Source organism: Megalobrama amblycephala, linkage group LG14 (assembly GCF_018812025.1).
Source record: "Megalobrama amblycephala isolate DHTTF-2021 linkage group LG14, ASM1881202v1, whole genome shotgun sequence".
Classification (NCBI taxonomy): Eukaryota; Metazoa; Chordata; class Actinopteri; order Cypriniformes; family Xenocyprididae; genus Megalobrama; species Megalobrama amblycephala.
The window spans coordinates 21,251,323-21,271,883 of record NC_063057.1 but is presented as its reverse complement, the minus strand read 5'-3'; the positions used below and the strand labels follow the sequence as shown (position 1 = coordinate 21,271,883).

The following is a 20,561-nucleotide window of genomic DNA, read 5'->3' as shown; positions in this document are numbered from 1 at the left end:
CACAATCCTCCAGTGTGACTTCTCCTACGTCAAATTGTCTTCATTTTTCAAGACAAGCCGTGAACAAAATTAATGATAGAGATGTCTTTGTTAGCCACCATTTCAGTCCTGCATGTAATGCAGCTCACAGTCATCAAATGTGTATGTTTTGATGATGTATAACTCCGGACAAGTTTTTATTGGCGTGTCCGTTTTTAACGCGTCTTGACTGTCGTGCAGTCTGACATTAATGCCAGCTGAGATCCCACAATGTGACATGAGGATCATGTTCGTGCAGTCTGACAAGCAACCATCGTAAAGGACTATTATAAATCGCACAGTGTGAACCCGGCTTTAGCAATACGTTGGATTTGTTCTTGTGCAATGGATAGAGTAAATTCTCTGTGGCAGCAGATAATGCCCTTCATATTTTTCTTCCGAATACAAGCACCAAGTACCTTTTTGCATTCTTCAATAGACCAAACTTTTTCTGGATGAATCCCACATTTCTTTGTCAAATCCAATATGACTGACTCAGTCACTATTGAGTCCATGTGCTTTCCTAACAATGATTTGAACTCACTATCTGTCCATAAAGGAGTAGCTAGACCACCTTTCTCAGTTGTTGGAATTAGTCTAGCATTCTTTCTCAGCATTTTGTAATGTCTTTCTGGCACAACAATACACTTCAACACTTCCCTGACAGAGCAGAGGTTAACCTAGTTAATACACATCGTAATGTATTCAACCTTCTGTAACAGTTGTAACCTTCCCTGAATTAACAGAGGATGAACCTTCTTCTCTAGCAAAGTAGAGGATGACTATTCTGTTAACACACCACCTTCCCTGATTAAACAGAAAACACCACAAATTATTAGCACTTTACACAATAATTCTTCCCTGCCTGAACAGAAGATACCCAATTATTATCACGTGATACTAATCTTCCCTGCCTAAAGAGAGGATAAACTTCATCTCTAAAAGAACATTTTTAGAGGATAACTTAGTTAACCAAACCCTACAGCTGTCTGATAACTCTTCTCTGACGGCGCAGAGGATAAAACATTTGTACTGGTCTTAATGGTTCTTTTGGATAGAGTACCACTCACCAACCCTTGGGTGTACAGGAAAATTCAGCTTGGATCTTCTTTTGGATCAGATCTTTGTTGTGCTTGAAGTTTCAATCTGGATTGAGGTGAAGAGCTCTATCCGGGTCACGGCACCAAAACTGTTGGAAACTTTTCCCCTCGTCGAAGCAGAGACCAGGAGACGTTGGGATATCTTTCAAGCAGAAGTTACTCTTTATTAAGAAACCCGCTGTGCATCGCTGTAGTCATCCAAGTCTAACTAAGGCATTGTACTTGGTAGTTCATATACATTCAAGGGGGAAGGATACATAGAGTAGGGGTGGAGACAATCTAAACAAAGCATACAAATGCAGTGCAGGAATCAGCCCATTCTCTACATTTCCCAGCCATGATCTAATCAGCATAACTGTGTCATTCAAACACATAGGTGCTAATCCAATCAGTCTGACAGTATCGCCCATACCTTTACATTATCATAGAGACAAAAGCACCACTGTATCTTGAGCTTGTCCTGCCAAATGGTCAGGAAGTGCATGAAGACAAAAGGTTTATGTCACACACACCTGAGCTGCCTGCCTTGATCTCCTTAGAATGTCATTATCTTTACCTTAACATGCTAAATACAATATACTTCACCTTAGTAATTCATGTGAGGTGATGTCAGGATGTAGGATCAACAGATCTTAAACATTATTTAATTTGTAATCCCACAACAGCTTCTTCAAGGTTGACGTCTACCTGGCTCCAACTATAAACAGGAAGGTTTCTCAAAACATAAGATAACATGTTCTAGTTCTGAAGAGAATTACGTATAATATTCATCTTTATTCTTAGATGAAATACATAGAGGCAGGATAACACTGTGGAATGAGAAAGAGTCATGGGTGACTCTAGGGTGACCCTATACCCTAGGGTGACCTTTGTGACCTAGCTGTCCAGGGTGTTAGAGGAACATGGATCTATGGCTGGACACATGGTGAGAGTGTCTCCAAATGAACAAAGACAAAGATATCAGCAGATCTCCTGAAAAGGACATTTCAACAGCCACATAATCATTCTATGGTTGTATATGAAATAAATCACTCAAATAATAAAAAAGGTTACATATTGATTATCACTCTTATTATAATCACTCATGTTAAGCATTCAAAAAGGATATATATATATATATATATATATATATATATATATATATATATAGAGTTAAGAGGCAATGGAATTTTGATTATCACCCTTCAGTTCTCCAAGGCTTTTTCGTGTTTTTAAATGGCTAAATGGTTATGTCATACTTTATTTTGCTGTAGCCTACAGACAAAGTTAATACACTAAACAAGTCCAGTTATGGATGACAAGAACAAACAAATGTCAAACAAATTTTTTTAACTTCAAATCTCTTGTCTTCAATTTCTGGCCTCCTAGTGATGTGAAATAAAGAGCGAGAGTTAAATCAGGGTGATTATTTTGACTTTATTTTGCATTTGATCTTCAGTAGCCGTGTGCAGTGTAAACGAGGCTTACGGCTTTTCTCCAGTGTGAATTCTCATGTGGTCTTTAAGGTGTCCTTAAGATGATCACATGTGAATAGCTTTTCTCCAGTGTGAATTTTCATGTGGTGATAAAGGCTCATTTTATGTGTGAAACTCTTTCCACACTGATCACATTTAAAAGGCTTCTCTCCAGTGTGAATATTCATGTGTTGCCTGAGGCTTCGTTCCTGTGTGAAGCCATTCCCGCACAGAGTACAGGTGTAAGGCTTTTCTCCAGTGTGAGTGCTCATGTGGGCTATAAGACCTTCTTTTCGAACGAAACTCTGTCCACACTGTTGGCAGGTGAATGGGCTCTCTCCAGTGTGAATTCTCATGTGGGCTTTAAGGCTTCCTTTTCTAATGAAACTCTTTCCACACTGTTGGCAGGCAAATGGGCTCTCTCCAGTGTGAATATTCATGTGTTCCCTAAGGCTTCGTTCCTGTGTGAAGCCATTCCCACACAGAGTGCAGGTGTAAGGCTTTTCTCCAGTGTGAGTGCTCATGTGGGCTATAAGGCCTTCTTTTCGAATGAAACTCTTTCCACACTGTTGGCAGGTGCACGGCTTTTCTCCAGTGTGAATTCTCATGTGGACTGTAAGGCTTCCTTTCTCACTGAAACTCTTTCCACACTGTTGGCAGGTGTAAGGCTTTTCTCCAGTGTGAACTCTCATGTGGGCTTTAAGGCTTCCTTTTACACTGAAACTCTTTCCACACTGTTGGCAGGTGTAAGGCTTTTCGCCAGTGTGAATTCTCATGTGGACTTTGAGTTTTCCTTCTCCAATGAAACTCTTTCCACACTGTTGGCAGGCGAATGTGTTCGCTCTAACGTGAATTCTGATGTGAGCTATAAGACTTCCTTTATGACTGAAACTCTTTCCACACTCTTGACAGGTGTAAGGCTTTTCTCCAGTGTGAATTCGCATGTGGATTTCAAGGTGTACTTCGTGACTGAAACTCTTTCCACACTCTTGACAGGTGTAAGCCTTTTCTCCAGTGTGATAACTCATGTGGACTGTAAGGTTTTCTTTTCGACTGAAACTCTTTCCACACTCTTGACAGGTATAAGGCTTTTCTCCAGTGTGAATTCTCATGTGGGCTATAAGGCTTCCTTTTCGACTGAAACTCTTTCCACACTCTTGACAGGTATGAGGCTTTTCTCCAGTGTGAGTTCTCATGTGGGCTGTAAGGTTTCCTTTGTCACGGAAACTATTTCCACACTGTTGGCAGGTGAATGGGCTCTCTCCAGTGTGAACTCTCATGTGGGCTATAAGGCTTCCTTTATGACTGAAACTCTTTCCACACTGTTGGCAGGTGTAAGGCTTTTCTCCAGTGTGAACTCTCATGTGAACTTTAAGGTGTTTTTTATGTTTGAAACTCTTTCCACACTGTTGGCAGGTGAAATAACCAAGTTCATGGCTAGCCTCTCTCAGTGCCATTAGGTCTAGGGCAAAAATAGACATAAAACAATTTAGAGATTTAAAGCATCAAAATCAACAACATGTATGATCTATATCCTATCCTATCTTATGGATCAGGGATGGGCAGCTTTGGTACTGGAGGACCACTGTTTTGCAGAGTTAAGTTTCAATTTTCAAGCATTCCTGAAGACTTAAGGCTGATTTATACTTCTGTGTAGCCTGTACAATGCAGCCCGACGCGGACCTCTTCGAAAATGTTACCCGTCTATTCTACGTGGACCGCAAGTGCTATAATTGGTTTGCGGTTACCTATTTGCTGCCACCTCTATTTGTATGCTTTTCTGACAAAGTACATGACAAGCTGCTTCTTCTTTGGCCTTGATGCTCAACATGACCGTGGACACTGCCTACCAGTGGTCTGGATCCACGTCGACGTGGACAATGACGCAGAAGTATAAATGAAAACAGACGCATAGCCTACGGTGCAGAGGCTCCGGCGTAGATCTGACACAGAAAATCAGCCTTTACGATTAAATAATGGGGTTGGGTTAAATTTTGGAGGTGTGTTTGATCAGGGATGGAGCTAAACTCTGCAGAATAGTGTCCCTCCAGGACCAGAGTTGCCCATCCCATCTATAGATCTTATACTCAATACACCAGTGGTTTTCAACCCTGGTCCAAAGGGACCCACCACTGCACATTTTGTATATCTCCTGTATTTTTCACATTAGAGGAGAGCTGACATTGATGGAGGAATTTGCAAACTACAATTCCTGTTCACTAAGATGATTTATATCGGACTCGATATAAACCTAAATATACTCGAATTAATTAAATTAATTGAAAAGTGTTTTACTATTCAATAAGTAATAGAAAATATTTGTTGTTGTAAGGATGTCAGACATAGCACAAACAATAGTAGTAGCCATTCTGTACTCTGACACGGTTAGCGATCTTACTACATCTGTACCGCGCTCAAGCCTAATCCAACCGTGACTTTTCAAGCGGGCCAGGGCACGGTACAGAGAGATCACACTAGTGACATTAGACAGAAAGAATGAATGCTTATGAAATGTGTTTCCCTCAGCACAAAACTTACATTTTATGGTTATACTCTTACCTGTAAATGTTATAAAATCATGTGTTCTGCCCCCACTTTGTGTTGCATTAGAGACATCTAGTGGTTTAAAGTTATATTGCATTTGAGTTCTCATATTTTAGTCCCTCCTCTCTTGCCGTAGTTTTTCTGTTTTGCTTCTGACTTTAATCTATGGAGAAGACATACAGCAGCTACTCTTTTCTCTTTATCTAGTTTATGAAGATCTAAGTCTGTAAGTATTTTGTTGGAATTATATCTACTTTGCTATAGTCTTTGTGTATCATCCGTTTTAGTATAATTTGTATGTTGTACTAATAGAGGATAATTGCGATTAGCATCTCTCCATAGACATCCATGTTAAAGTTAGCTTAAATGCTTATTAGCCCTGACAGTCTCATTATAATGGCTAATTTTTCTTATGTGATAGCTATATATGTTAGACTCGAGTTGCATATTCATGTATATGAACAGTTTGTAAAGCCATATTATTATGTTTTCACAGTTTTACAAAAAAGATTGGAAAGATCATTACTAAAAGGCCTTTCTCCACTCCGGTTTCCTGGGTCTTTATTTCATGGATCTTATGTTAGCTATCTGCTACGCTAACCTGTTAAAGCAAGAGCAGAATAGTAAAAAGACTTAAAATTCAGTCTGCTATCAAAGAACAGAGAGTTATCAACGCTGCAACCCAGAAGCTCAGCATAGATTCAACAATCCATCATGGAGGGAAAAAGTGAAGAAAAACCTCTGCTATGTACAGAAGATGGTCAGTCTCAGTACTCCTACTATTCCAAACACTCAACCCGTTCTAGTCATGCCTCATCTCACAGTTCTGCTGCCACAAGAGCTAGAGCTAAAGCAGAAGCTGCAAAAGTCAAAGCATCATATGCACAAAAAGAAGCAGACATGCTAATAAAGCAGGCACGGATAGAAGCGGAAGAATTAAAGAAAAAAACTGAGCTTGAAGTGGAATTGAAACGGAGGGCAACTGAGTTACAGGCCAACCTCAAAGCACTGAAAATACAGGGCGCTGCTGAAGCAGCTATTACGGAGGCTGAAATCCTTGAAGCAGCTTATGAGGAAGAAGTTGGAAAACCAACACAGCAGAATGTGACCAAATTAGCTCCGTATCACTCACATCAACGCATTAGTGAGTATGTGCAACAACATTCTCAGGAGCATGGGGATCAACAGTCTCAACTCATGGAACCACAACCCATCTTTTCACCAGAGCACCAGCCAAACATAGACAACGGTGTTACAGATAATCGTAGAATCCAAACACACAGTTCAGGAGAATGTAGCGATGTCATGTTCCAAGAATTACCAGCACTACGCCAGAGCACGAGCACAGCCTACGCTCAGCAAAGCCATGAAAGCCCTTTGAAGTTCTACCAGGATGAACGCAACCCTCTACAGACTTCACATCCCACAATCTAAAGGTAAAACCTATTTCATGCCCTCTAGAACATCCCTGCATGATCAGTCAGACACAACAGACTTAGCCAGATACCTGATTCGCAAAGAAATAGTTAGCTCTGGGCTCCTAAAGTTTGACGATAAACCAGAAAACTACTGGGCCTGGAAAGCTTCCTTTGTCAACTCCACCAGTGATCTGAACTTAACCCCCAGGGAAGAGTTAGATTTACTAACTAAATGGCTGGGACCACAGTCTGCAGAACAGGCCAAACGCATCCGTGCAGTTCACATCAATAATGCCAGCTCAGAAATCAAAATGGTGTGGCAGAGATTAGGAAGAATGTTATGGATCAGCAGAAATGATAGAAAACGCTCTTGCTTAAGAAGTTAGAGGAGTTTCCAAAAATATCAAACAAGGACAACGAGAAGCTGTGGGAACTAGGGGACCTGTTGCTAGAGCTGGAAGCAGCTAGGAAAGATGGATTCTTACCTGGATTATCTTTACCTTCAACACACCACGGGGAGTCAATCCCATCGCGCAGAAGCTCCCCTATAACCTTCTGGAGAAATGGATCTCAGTTGGCTCTAAATATAAAGAAGACCATCAGGTTCAATATCCTCCCTTTTGCGTCTTTGTAAAATTCATCAGAGACCAAGCAAAGACAAGAAACGACCCCAGCTTTGCTGAACTGACCATGAGTGGTTCAGTCAAGATGGATAAACCTCTGAAATACACCAAACCATCTGTGTTCACCAGGAAGACTGAGGTTTCTTCAGAAAGTGGTGATAAGCAAAACACTGTAGAGAAAAAGGTTGAGGATCCAGATAGATTATGTCCATTACATAATAAGCCCCATCCTCTAAGAAAATGTTGTGGCTTTCGCAGCAAGACCTTAGATGAACGAAAAGCATACCTCAAGGAGAAACGTATCTGTTTCAAGTGTTGTGCCTCAACAAGTCACCTCGCCAAAAACTGTGACAAATCTGTGCAGTGCAAAGAGTGCGACAGAAACAAACACTTAGCAGCACTTCACCCAGGGCCAGTGCCATGGAAGACATTGAGCTCTGCTGTTAAGGAAGATCATGGCGGGGAGCAGCAGGAAGATGAGACTCCAGAGGTTATGTCAAAGTGCACAGAGGTCTGTGAGGACTCATTCGGCTCCCGATCATGCGCCAAAATATGTTTGGTCCGAGTCTACCCTGCAGGACAAAGAGAAAAAGCTGTTAAAGCATACGCTGTCCTTGATGAGCAGAGTAATAAGTCCCTGGCCAAGACCGAGCTATTCGACCTTTTGGGCATTGGAGAAAATGCTGCACCATACACCCTTAGAACGTGCTCAGGGATTGTGGAAACATCAGGACGACGTGCAAGCAACCTCATAGTTGAGTCAATGGATGGAAAGGTACAGATCTCGCTTCCATCACTCATAGAGTGTGAAATGATGCCAGATGACCGTTCAGAGATCCCCTCACCAGAAATAGCACATTATTATTCTCACCTCAAGCCAGTGGCGGATAAAATCCCAGCCATTGATCCAGGATGCAGCCATTCTTCTTCTACTCAGGCAGAGACATACTGCGCGTACACAAAGTACGTAAACAGTATGAATGGACCCAACAATGCACCATACGCTCAACAACTTGACCTCGGCTGGGTCATTGTTGGTGAAGTATTTCTCAGAGGAGCCCACAAGCCTAGCAGCGTTAATGTTTACAGGACTTGATGTCTTACCTACTGGGCATACGTCTTTCCTTAAATCATGTCATAGTGTTATTCACATCCAAGAAAAGGTTTGACAAGAGGAGATCAAACCCACAGGCATACAAATCCTTGAAAGAGATGGACATGCTGGCAGATGACCCCGATGATCTTGGAAGCACAGTATTCAAAAGAACAAAAGAGGATGAGAAAATAGCTTTGTCTATTGAAGATCAAGCCTTCCTTGAGATCATGGAAAAAAACGTCCACATGAATGATGAGAATAGTTGGGTGGCTCCCTTACCATTCCATTCCTCAAGGCACCGTCTCCCAAATAATAGGGAGCAAGCAGTCAAACGTCTCTCATCTCTGTGTCGCACACTGGAAAGAAAGCCAGACATGAAAAAACAATATATGGATTTCATGCAGAAAATTTTTGAGTCAAACCAGGCAGAACTAGCTCCGCCATTGAAAGAGAATCAAGAGTGCTGGTATCTACCAACATTGGTGTCTACCACCCTAAGAAACCAGACCAAATACGGGTGGTGTTTGACTCTAGTGCCAGGTACGAAGGTGTCTCCCTCAACGACATCCTCTTGAAGGGACCAGACCTCAATAATACTCTTCTTGGCGTCCTTCTTCGTTTCCGCAGGGAGCCTTTTGCAGTCACAGCAGATGTGCAACAGATGTTTTACTGTTTCACAGTATGTGAGGAACACCGTGATTTCCTAAGGTTTTGTGGTTCAAAGATAACGACTTCACCAAACCTGTGACTGAATACCGAATGACAGTACATGTATTCGGTAACAGCCCTTCACCAGCTGTGGCCATTTATGGTTTGAGGCGGGCAGCACAAGAAGGACAAAAAGAATATGGCAAGGATGCTGAGCAGTTTGTCATACAGAACTTTTATGTAGATGATGGACTCGCTTCATTCTCCACTGGCAGAAGAAGCCATCAACATTCTAAAAAGAACAAGGGAGATGTTAGCTGAGTCAAGTATCATGTTGCACAAGATAGCATCAAACAGCAGCACTGTTATGAATGCTTTCCCATCTGAAGATCGTGCCAAAGATCTTAAGGATCTGGATCTGTCATCTGACCCTTTGCCGCTCCAACGCAGTCTGGGCCTCAGATGGGACCTACAAACAGACAGCTTCTCCTTCTGCGTGTCTGATGAGGAAAAGCCATTCACTAGAAGGGGCATCCTTTCGACGGTCAATAGTGTCTATGATCCCCGGGGGTTCGTGGCACCAATTACGATTCAGGGAAAGGCTTTGGTGAGAGATATCTCATTAGAAGAGTACGATTGGGACACTCAACTACCAGAAGACAAAATAATTCAGGAAAGCCTGAAAGATCCTTGATGGAACTTAAGCTACTCCAGATCCAGAGGACCTCCTTTCTGTTTCTCTGCTTGCCATGTATACAGAGAAATTTGTGTCTTCGCGGATGCATCGACTTAGCTATATCCGCTGTAGCATACCTTAAGGCCATTGATTCAGAAGGACACAGTCATGTCGGGTTCATCATGGGGAAGTCCAAGCTGGCTCCACGTCCTGCGCACACTGTCCCTCGTTTGGACTGTGTGCAGCTTCTTGGCAACAGAGCTTGCAACCTGATAATGGATGAAATCGATGTGGATATCCATACAGTCAAGTTCTAACGGACAGTAGGATTGTACTTGGCTACATTCATAACACGTCCAGGAACTTCTATGTCTATGTCGCAAACAGAGTGACAAGAATCAGGAAATCCTCACACCCTACTCAGTGGCACTACATCAGCACCAGCCATAATCCTGCGGATCACGGATCCAGGTCTGTCCCAGCCGCTCTCCTAAAGGACACCAACTGGTTTACAGGTCCAGCTTTTCTGACGAGAGCTTAGTTGGATGAGTCTCCTCAGCCAGAGATATTTGATCTTCTACATCCAGAGTCTGATGCAGAAATTCGCCCTCAAGTTTCAACCTACGCTACAAAAGTTAAAGGTGGAGGTATCGGCTCATATCGGTTTAGTAGATTCTCCAGTTGGAAATCACTTACCCGTGCAACAGTCAGACTCATTCAAAGAGCCAGAGCCTGCTCCAAAAATACAGACCACAAACAGAGAATGGGTGAGCTTCCTCCAAGCAAAACTCATAATTATAAAAGTTTGCAACAGGACTTCATTAAACAAGAAATTAAAAACCTCTCAAAGGGTGAAGAAGTCTCAAGACACAGTTCAGTCAGAAGTTTGGATCCCATCATTGATGATGATGGTTTGCTGAGAGTTGGAGGCCGAATATCGTCAGCAGACATGTCCTGGGAAGAACAGCATCCTATTCTTCTTCCAAAAAACCATCATGTCTATACTCTGCTGGTAAGACACTTCCATGAACAGGTTGCTCACCAAGGAAGACACTTCACTGAAGGCGCAGTTCGAACAGCTGGACTGTGGATAACAGGAAGTAAGAGATTGGTATCAAGTGTGATTCACAAATGTGTGACCTGCAAAACATTAAGAGGAAAGTTGGAAGAACAAAAAATGGCTGACTTGCCTCTGGACAGACTCACTATGGATCCTCCGTTCCCAAATGTTGGACTTGACGTCTTCGGACCTTGGACCGTCTCGTCGCGCAGGACCAGAGGTGGTTATGTAGAAAACAAACGCTGGGCAGTTATGTTCACCTGTCTGAGTACACGAGCGGTGCATATTGAGGTCATAGAGACCATGTCAACCTCCAGCTTCATCAATGCTTTGAGGAGATTTACCGCTATCAGAGGTCCTGTGAGACAACTCCGTTCCGATAGGGGTACAAACTTTGTTGGAACCTGTAAAGAACTACAAATAAATACAGAAGATCCTGAGTTGAAAGCTCACTTGCAAGAAAAAAGTTGCACTTGGACATTCAATCCTCCACACTCCTCTCACATGGGTGGAGTGTGGGAGAGGATTATTGGTGTTGCACGCCGCATTTTGGATGCCATGTTGTTGAAGGAGAACTGTCGCCTCTCTCATGAAGTACTTGTGACTCTTATGGCTGAAGTCATGGCAATCATGAACGCCCGACCTCTAGTTCCAGTGTCCTCTGATCCAGGGATGCCAGCTGTTCTCACACCAGCAATGCTGCTCACTCAGAAGATTGACCCAGTATCTGCTCCTCTGGGGAAAATGAATCTCCAAGATCTCTATAGCAAGCAATGGAGACAAGTCCAAAGCCTCGCTGAAACTTTCTGGAGACGCTGGAAGCAAGAGTACTTGAAGACGCTCCAGATTCGCAAGAAGTGGAGATTAGAAAGACCGAACCTGCAAGTTGGAGATGTGGTACTCCTTAAAGACACTCAAGTTAAAAGGAATGAGTGGCCCACAGGTGTTATTGTGGAAACTTTCCCCAGCCGTGATGGCAGGATTCAGAAAGTCAATGTGAGGATCATGAGACAGGGTACTCCCAAGGTGTATTCAAGACCTGTTTCAGAAGTTGTGCTGCTTCTTAGTAATGGGACATAGTGGTATTATTTAATACCAGGTGGGGAGTGTTCTGCCCCCACTTTGTGTTGCATTAGAGACATCTAGTGGTTTAAAGTTGTATTGCATTTGAGTTCTCATATTTTAGTCCCTCCTCTCTTGCCGTAGTTTTTCTGTTTGCTTCTGACTTTAATCTATGGAGAGGACATGCAGCCGCTACTCTTTTCTCTTTACCTTTGGTAGTTTATGAAGGTCTAAGTCTGTAAGTATTTTGTTGGAATTATATCTACTTTGCTATAGTCTTTGTTTATTATCCGTTTTAGTATACTATGTATGTTATATTAATAGAGGATAATTGCGATTAGCATCTCTCCATAGACATCCATGTTAAAGTTAGCTTAAATGCTTATTAGCCCTGACAGTCTCATTATAATGGCTAATTTTTCTTATGTGATAGCTATATATGTTAGACTCGAGTTGCATATTCATGTATATGAACAGTTTGTAAAGCCATATTATTATGTTTTCACAGTTTTACAAAAAAGATTGGAAAGATCATTACTAAAAGGCCTTTCTCTACTCCGGTTTCGTGGGTCTTTATTTCATGGATCTTATGTTAGCTATCTGCTACGCTAACCTGTTAAAGCAAGAGCAGAATATTATGCAAGTGTGCATTTTCTGATAACAGGCTTAAACTTTACAGATTTCAGTGAACGAATACCAGTATGAACATGTACAACAAACAGACAGAGCGCAGTTGAACAGAAATTAAACACTAGACAACCTGTTTCTGGAGATCTACCAAAGATTGTATATTATAGGGAGATGAGAGGATCTGTATCTCTTACCATTGGAGAAAGCGCAACGCTAACTTAATCATGTGCGGCACCTCTCAGCCTATCGTGTAATGGCAGTGACATCAGTCACAACATTCTCTAGTCTGGCTTTTCTTGAAAAAATACATTTTAATCAAGCTAAAATCTACATATAGTTCCCAACGAAAGTTCTGTTTAGTGTAAAACATGCTGAAGATTAGCAAACAGGCTGTGGATTAATTAAATGATTAGCTATTTCCCCACAAAAGCTGTTTAATCAGCACAGTGAAGCCTCTCATCCATTGACTTCCATTCAAAAAACAGCCTCTGGTCCCATTCCCTGCGTACCTCGGGGGGCGGAGCGTTTGCGTTAGCCATTACGCATTTTTGGCTAAAGGTTGCAGGCTTGCCTTCCAGTAGCTTTGGATCTACATTTCCTGTAAAGTTCAGCTCCAACCCTGATCAAACACACCTGAAGCAGTGAACTAAGATCTTCAGGGGCAGGTGTGTTCTATCAGGGTTGGATCTGAACTCTGCATGTATGTAGATCTCCAAGAGCAGGATTGGGCATACCTGCTCTAGGTTCAACTCATCAGCACTGATACTCTGATCTGAGACTGATGAATATTTCAAATTCATCTACAAAGTGTCCTGTCGAGGTACACCAGGGCTGCGCTCAAGTTCGGATTTTTATGCCCTTAACTTCCCTCCATCTTAGATGTACATCATTGTTTACACTGAACCAACACTGGCAGAATCTGTCTAGCTACTTTATTAACGAGAACTAAAACTTGGTAACCATGAATGCATATTTGTCATTTTAACTAAGCAGAACTGGTGGTGGTGCTTAAGATATTGTTTGTCATTCAGTGTATCCAGATAATAGTAATTATTATTAAAAGAAGATAATACTCCTACTACTATAAACCCGATTCCAAAAACGTTGGTACACTGTACAAATTGTGAATAAAAAAGGAATGCAATAATTTACAAATCTCATAAACTTATATTTTATTCACAATAGAATATACATGACATATCAAATGTTGAAAGTGAGACATTTTGAAATTTCATGCCAAATATTGGCTCATTTTGGATTTCATGAGAGCTACACATTCCAAAAAAGTTGGGACAGGTAGCAATAAGAGGCCGGAAAAGTTAAATGTACATATAAGGAACAGCTGGAGGACCAATTTGCAACTTATTAGGTCAACTGGCAACATGATTGGGTATAAAAAGAGCCTCTCAGAGTGGCAGTGTCTCTCAGAAGTCAAGATGGGCAGAGGATCACCAATTCCCCCAATGCTGCGGCCAAAAATAGTAGAGCAATATCAGAAAGGAGTTTCTCAGAGAAAAATTGCAAAGAGTTTGAAGTTATCATCATCTACAGTGCATAATATCATCCAAAGATTCAGAGAATCTGGAACAATCTCTGTGCGTAAGGGTCAAGGCCGGAAAACCATACTGGATGCCCGTGATCTTCGGGCCCTTAGACGGCACTGCATCACATACAGGAATGCTACTGTAATGGAAATCACAACATGGGCTCAGGAATACTTCCAGAAAACATTGTCAATCCACCGTGCCATTCGCCGTTGCCGGCTTAAACTCTATAGGTCAAAAAAGAAGCCATATCTAAACATGATCCAGAAGCGCAGGCATTTTCTCTGGGCCAAGGCTCATTTAAAATGGACTGTGGCAAAGTGGAAAACTGCTCTGTGGTCAGACAAATCAAAATTTAAAGTTCTTTTTGGAAAACTGGGACGCCATGTCATCCGGACTAAAGAGGACAAGGACAACCCAAGTTGTTATCAGCGCTCAGTTCAGAAGCCTGCATCTCTGATGGTATGGGGTTGCATGAGTGCGTGTGGCATGGGCAGCTTACACATCTGGAAAGGCACCATCAATGCTGAAAGGTATATCCAAGTTCTAGAACAACATATGCTCCCATCCAGACGTCGTCTCTTTCAGGGAAGACCTTGCATTTTCCAACATGACAATGCCAGACCACATACTGCATCAATTACAACATCATGGCTGCGTAGAAGAAGGATCCGGGTACTGAAATGGCCAGCCTGCAGTCCAGATCTTTCACCCATAGAAAACATTTGGCGCATCATAAAGAGGAAGATGCGACAAAGAAGACCTAAGACAGTTGAGCAACTAGAAGCCTGTATTAGACAAGAATGGGACAACATTTCTATTCCTAAACTTGAGCAACTTGTCTCCTCAGTCCCCAGACGTTTGCAGACTGTTATAAAAAGAAGAGGGGATGCCACACAGTGGTAAACATGGCCTTGTCCCAACTTTTTTGAGGTGTTTTGATGCCATGAAATTTAAAATTAACTTAGTTTTCCCTTAAAATGATACATTTTCTCAGTTTAAACATTTGATATGTCATCTATGTTGTATTCTGAATAAAATATTGAAATTTGAAACTTCCACATCATTGCATTCTGTTTTTATTCACAATTTGTACAGTGTCCCAACTTTTTTGGAATCGGGTTTGTAATTCTACCACTAATGACAACACACTAAAGATTGATGAGCTGCTTGTTTCATGAATATCAATCATGTTGTAAGAGCTGCGATCATCTTATCATTAATTGACAAGATTATATTAAATTAGAATTAAACAAAATTAGAATTGATAAGTGTCTGTGAATCATTAAAAAATCCCAGGGGTTTAATTTTAGCTTACATGAACAAATAGCAAAAAAAAAACAAAAAAACAACAGAACATGAGGGTTCATCATCATCACGCTCCTGTGAATTTAAAGTAATTATGTGGGGTTTTTTTTTTGAAAAATGCCCCTCTCTAGATTATTTACACACACGCATATATATATATATATATACATATATATATATACACACACACACACACACACACACTAACTATCGAGTTTATAGTCATTGAAAGGCTTTCCTGAGGTAAATGTTACATTTTGTGTGATATATTTGTTTGCAAGTTTTATTGACTTCTTTCTGCGGTTAAAACTCAGATTAAGTGATTACATTACAAATGGATTCATTTCAGTAAGTACGTTTTGATGTTCATTCACGTTTATTTCGCGCTGTAATAGCAGAGAGGAATAGGTTCACATGCCGCTTGACCTGAGGTGTTACAGCGATCTGACGCTCCACGTTAAACAGCGTCACCACCACAAGTATTGTTTGAATCCCGTAGTAATATTGACTGAATTTAAAAGCTTAGACTTAGTTTTATATCAAAAGTAACCTGATCTGTCGGCGTGTTGTCTGTGTCCTCTTTGCTCTGCGATGCATCTTTCACTGTGTGAGAAAATGAACGTGTGGCGTGAGAACAGTGAGTTTGAATGAGAGTTGGTGGCCCTGCATGACAGTATTCTGTAGTTATGCTAAACGTTATGTTTGTTATGTTTATGCTATGTTAATCTCCCACATTTCACGGGTTCGACTTCGTTTGCACCATGCGCTCCAAAGCGCTGACTTCTTTTATTGGATTGGATCCAGGAGGGCTGCATTACAGTATTGCGCTACAGCGTTATTGTAGGCCCTTCAAATAGGTCGTATGAGATCAAGAGACTATTCGACAAAAAAAATATTTGTCGACAATTTTTTATTGTCGACTTTGTCGATAATGTTGACTAATCATTTCAGCCCTATTAGACTTAAGAATAAGTGTGATTCATAAACCTTAACATTCATAACATCATTGGTAGTGCATTCGCCTCACATGACAGCAGCGATCGGGCCGGGGTTCGAGACCGACTAAGAGCAGGGTGGCGACTCAGAGGTTAGGATTGGAGTCTGAGTTTTGAAGGCGGTACAATGAAGAGAGGGGTGTGTTTGTTTGGGTTGGTTTCAAATATCAACAGTGTTCAACAACAAATCTGAGAAATCACATACAGCACCTTTAAATGTGCTAAAATGCATTAAACATAATTATTGTTTAAGTAATATTTATTACATTTATTTGAAGTTATTCCATTTATTAATTAGGTCAGTTACAAAAAGAATGGACAATCAAGTTTATATCATTTTATCAACTCCATGTCATCATATAACTCCAATACAGCATATCTTCATTGGAAAGCATGCATCTCCTCTTCTTTGCTGCCATCTTGTTACTCTTAAAGGATCAGTTCACTTTTAAATTAAAATTTCCTGATAATTTACTCACCCCCATGTCATCCAAGATGTTCATATATTTCTTTCTTCAGTTGAAAAGAAATTAGAAGAAGATCTTTTTAATTTAATCTTTTTGAACTTGGATTGATTTTTTGGATCTACGCACCACCAGAAATATACGTATTGTTGTTTGGACTGATCTGGCGCTACGCTTCTTCATCTTTTCTTATACTTGTTTATTTTATGATCAATGTTTTGTTTAAATTGTGAGTGTACAAAAATAATAGGCATATTTAACCCTTCACAGATTCGGTTGGTGTTACATCTATGTGACCATAAATGTCTGAGTAGCCTATTTTAGAGTTGTTTCCACTTTTATAAGAAAATTCAAGTGATCGCGCCGGCGCCTCGCGTACACACAACATATATCAGTTTTAGTAACTTGACATCGCAGCCTGTTAATTGTAAAAATAACATACATTTAACCAAATATATAAAAAGTTATAGTAGTATGTGTACAATAAAAGTGTTTAAATAATATTAGATTTGTGCTAAATTCTAACGCCAGTTTCTGTTCCAGTTTAGCTTTAAATGAATTAGTCTTTGCTTAACTCTTATATATTATTTTTTTCATAATTAAAATAGTAGTGGTGACCCCCAAATATTCAGATATACCCGTGCGACTTACAGCTGGTTTTGTGGTTCAGCATCAAATTTAATGGAAACACTGAATTTTAGTGATGTAGTTACATGTACTCACTAGAGTAATGGGTTAATAATGCTTAATTACAAGTAACCAAACCCTAACTCTAGCTCTTAAAATGTCCAATTCTAATAATGATCAAATGACTGAGTTCAGCTGTGAATAAAACCAACCTGTTTGTTCCTCAGTATCTTCATGTTTCACTCTGAATGTTTCTTCAATCCTTATGTCTTCAGTCTCTTCCTCTTTAATAAACAAGTCTTCAGTCTCCTCTTTAATAAACACCATCTTTATATCTTCATTCTCCTCCTCTTTAATAAACTCAATATTCATGTCTTCAGTCTCCTCTTTAATAAACGCCATCTTTAAGAAGAGAATAATTTAACAGAGTTATTGGTCTAATGACCCGGTTAGACAAAAAGATCTCTAAAAAACTAATGCTGCAAATGAATAAACTTCATATTTAGGCATTTATGACTGATGAAAACAATGTTTAGTTTGTTAGTGTTTATTCTCGTTCATGTTTGAGTAGCACGTTCACTGCAGTTAGATAAAGCATTACAATGTTACATTATAGTAAATAAACTCATTTCACATCGCTTGTTTAAAACAAAACTGCTTCTATCGATTAAAACAGCTTAAATTCTTAAAACAAACCTTTCTTCAGCAGAATCACAGCAGATGCAGGAGCGCAGTCTTATGACGTCATGTCGTCACTCCAAAATAAAAGTCCCGTTCAGACGCTGCATTGACTGTTTTACCAGATAATATTTCTATTAAAATTAAAACAGTGACAAATATGATACAAACAATCATGGTAAAAAGGTTGTATGAGTTCATAAAGCAGAGTTCATTCATGTGTCTTGGATATATATATATATATATATATTATTTTAGAACATTAATTAGTTAATTTGAGTCTAAAAATGGGTATAAAATGTGAAAGAAAAGTTCTCTTTCAAGTCTTTAAAGGGGACCTATTATGCAAAATTCAAAACTATACCTGTTCTACCTCCATGCAGTATATATATCTCAGTTTCTGACATTACAGAGAATACGAATCTGACGTCATTTATCCGCCATATTGACAGGATGACTAGCCCACTGCGTTTGAATTATGGGTTGCACTTAGGTTTGGGGAACTTCCATTTAAAAAGACTGAAACGAATCGTTTCAAATCATAAGGTTTCCCTACAAATAAAGCTTATCCGTCAGTTTGACTGAATGAGCTGTCAATGTTTCTTTCATGTTTTATTTTCAGACATCATGAGGATAACGTAACACTTGGTATCCCATTAATAATTCACTGGAATGCACAAAAAATCTCTTGTTTTTCTCCTCAAAGCCTCACGTCTCTTTCCAGGTTTGTTTTCACAGGTAAATACAATTTATCATCTGTAAAAATGACAGAAATCACTTTGAAATAGTATCACTTAATGCTGAAGTTCATGACCATTTATCATTAAGCAACATACATTACATAATGCACATATATATCACTATAGTTATGTTTAACCCGTCCGTTATTGCTGTGGAAAGAATCACGCTTTTTCATCCCTAGTGAAAAAAAAGTATACTAAGTATACTTGCAGCAAGACTAATTATTAGTATATTTCAAGTGTGTTAATGATTAGTTCATTTAAAGTGTGCTATTTTGAAACAACTAATTTTGTACTAAGTATATTTAAGTTGAAATTAAGTAGTATTAAAATACAACTTTAAGTATATTTAGTATACTTATGTGTGCTAAATTGGAACAACTTCAAGTATACTTAGTACACTTTAAGTATATGTCTGTGTAGGGACTAATTACATGCTTGACTAGTGATATTAAAGTGTACTTAATTTGTGTTATAAGTATACTTTATTTGTGTTAAAATATATATTTTTGTTATAATATACGTTGTATTATAAGTATACTTTATTTCTGTTATAAGTATACTTTTATTTGTGTTATAAGTATACTTTATTTCTGTTATGAGTACACTTTGTGTTATAAGTACACTTTATTTGTGATTTAAGTACATTGCAAAATAATTACGAGTGTCTTCAGAAAACACAAGCAATATACACTGAATATATTATTTTACAGGTAATAGTATATACTGTATGCTCAGTACCTTTGGCTTATTCCAAATATTAAACATTACACACTTTGCAGTCAATAACAATACACTTTGTTATTACTTATACTTTGTATAATATAGTCAACATTTGAAGCGGATCAAAACCTTTAATCAAAGTTGTCCTAACTTTTTTGATCCACTTCAAATGTTGACTACTGTACTTTGAATTACATAATCTCACACAATACAGTTGTGCTACTATTTAAATACAGTTTAACACATTTTCCCAAAGTTGAATGCATTTGTTTTCAAGGCCATTAAAATAAATAAAATGTAACAACATCACTAATGAAGAGACATATTTCATTGACAAATCCAATAGTTTTTATTTAAACTTAGATTCAGCAAAACTTACCATGTTTTTCATTAAAGAAAAAAAAATATTGGACCATGGTGACCCTCTATACACAAATACAAATGACACATTATATTCCATTTTCTGATGAGCTTCTCATTGTGTCTGATGGCACAATGATGACCGCAGAGACTTGTGAAGAACAGCATCTGTTGACAGAATATACCAAAGATATAAGACAGCATGTTCAACTCTTTATTCACGTTTACAATAGTCTGTCTAAATCCTACATTGAACCAATACTATTTTTGAACAGTAAATGAGGATTAGCAGCAGGAACTGTATCAGAATGGCATGTCGATATTGTTTTCGGTACATAGTCAAGCATAAAACACTTTATGAATTAATATCGTACAGAATACGGGCCGATTTGACCAATCATATGAATGTTTTGGTGCTGCATACAAACATGTGCCATAAAACACCACACAAAAACTCAAAAAGGAGATATCAAGCCGAAATATCGCTCTCCGTTTGTTAAAGAAAATAAAATAAAGTTTGTTAACTGGTAGACTACAACTCACCTCCCAATAGCAGCACTTTTCTCCGGTTCTTTCAGGATCGCGTAGGCCATTAGATTAGCCGGTTGTCGTCGCCATCACGGTCAGGCTGCGATGTCACTTGATTGAACTGGTCAGAATCCCCAAGATTGAGCGATGTATTGCGCTTTCAGTGTTTTATTAAATAAATTATACATTGCGACATTATACTTCACCTGAGTCACTGAGCGAGGGGATTCAGACGACGACCGTGACGTCAGCAGCTCTGATTGGC

The 20,561-nt window shown here is 39.5% G+C and overlaps 1 protein-coding gene across 1 annotated transcript; it reads right to left on the bottom strand.

Annotated features, from left to right (window-relative positions):
* Nucleotides 1-2,514: 2,514 nt before the first annotated feature.
* On the bottom strand, nt 2,515-18,019 carry LOC125246021 (gastrula zinc finger protein XlCGF57.1-like). Its single transcript, XM_048156867.1, has 3 exons — nt 17,964-18,019; nt 17,480-17,669; nt 2,515-4,034 (listed from the first exon to the last, which is right to left on the bottom strand). The coding sequence occupies exons 2-3, from the start codon at nt 17,667-17,669 to the stop codon at nt 2,608-2,610; spliced, it is 1,617 nt and encodes a 538-aa protein (XP_048012824.1). The 5' UTR covers nt 17,964-18,019; the 3' UTR covers nt 2,515-2,607.
* Nucleotides 18,020-20,561: the final 2,542 nt, after the last annotated feature.

What these genes read in the sequence shown, in the direction of transcription:
- LOC125246021 (XM_048156867.1), bottom strand. Translation starts at nt 17,669, where the DNA reads ATGGCGTTTATTAAAGAGGAGACTGAAGACATGAATATTGAGTTTATT. An exon ending in AGATACTGAGGAACAAACAG is followed by an intron (nt 4,035 to 17,479) that starts GTTGGTTTTATT and finishes TTTTTGCCCTAG; the next exon opens with ACCTAATGGCACTGAGAGAG.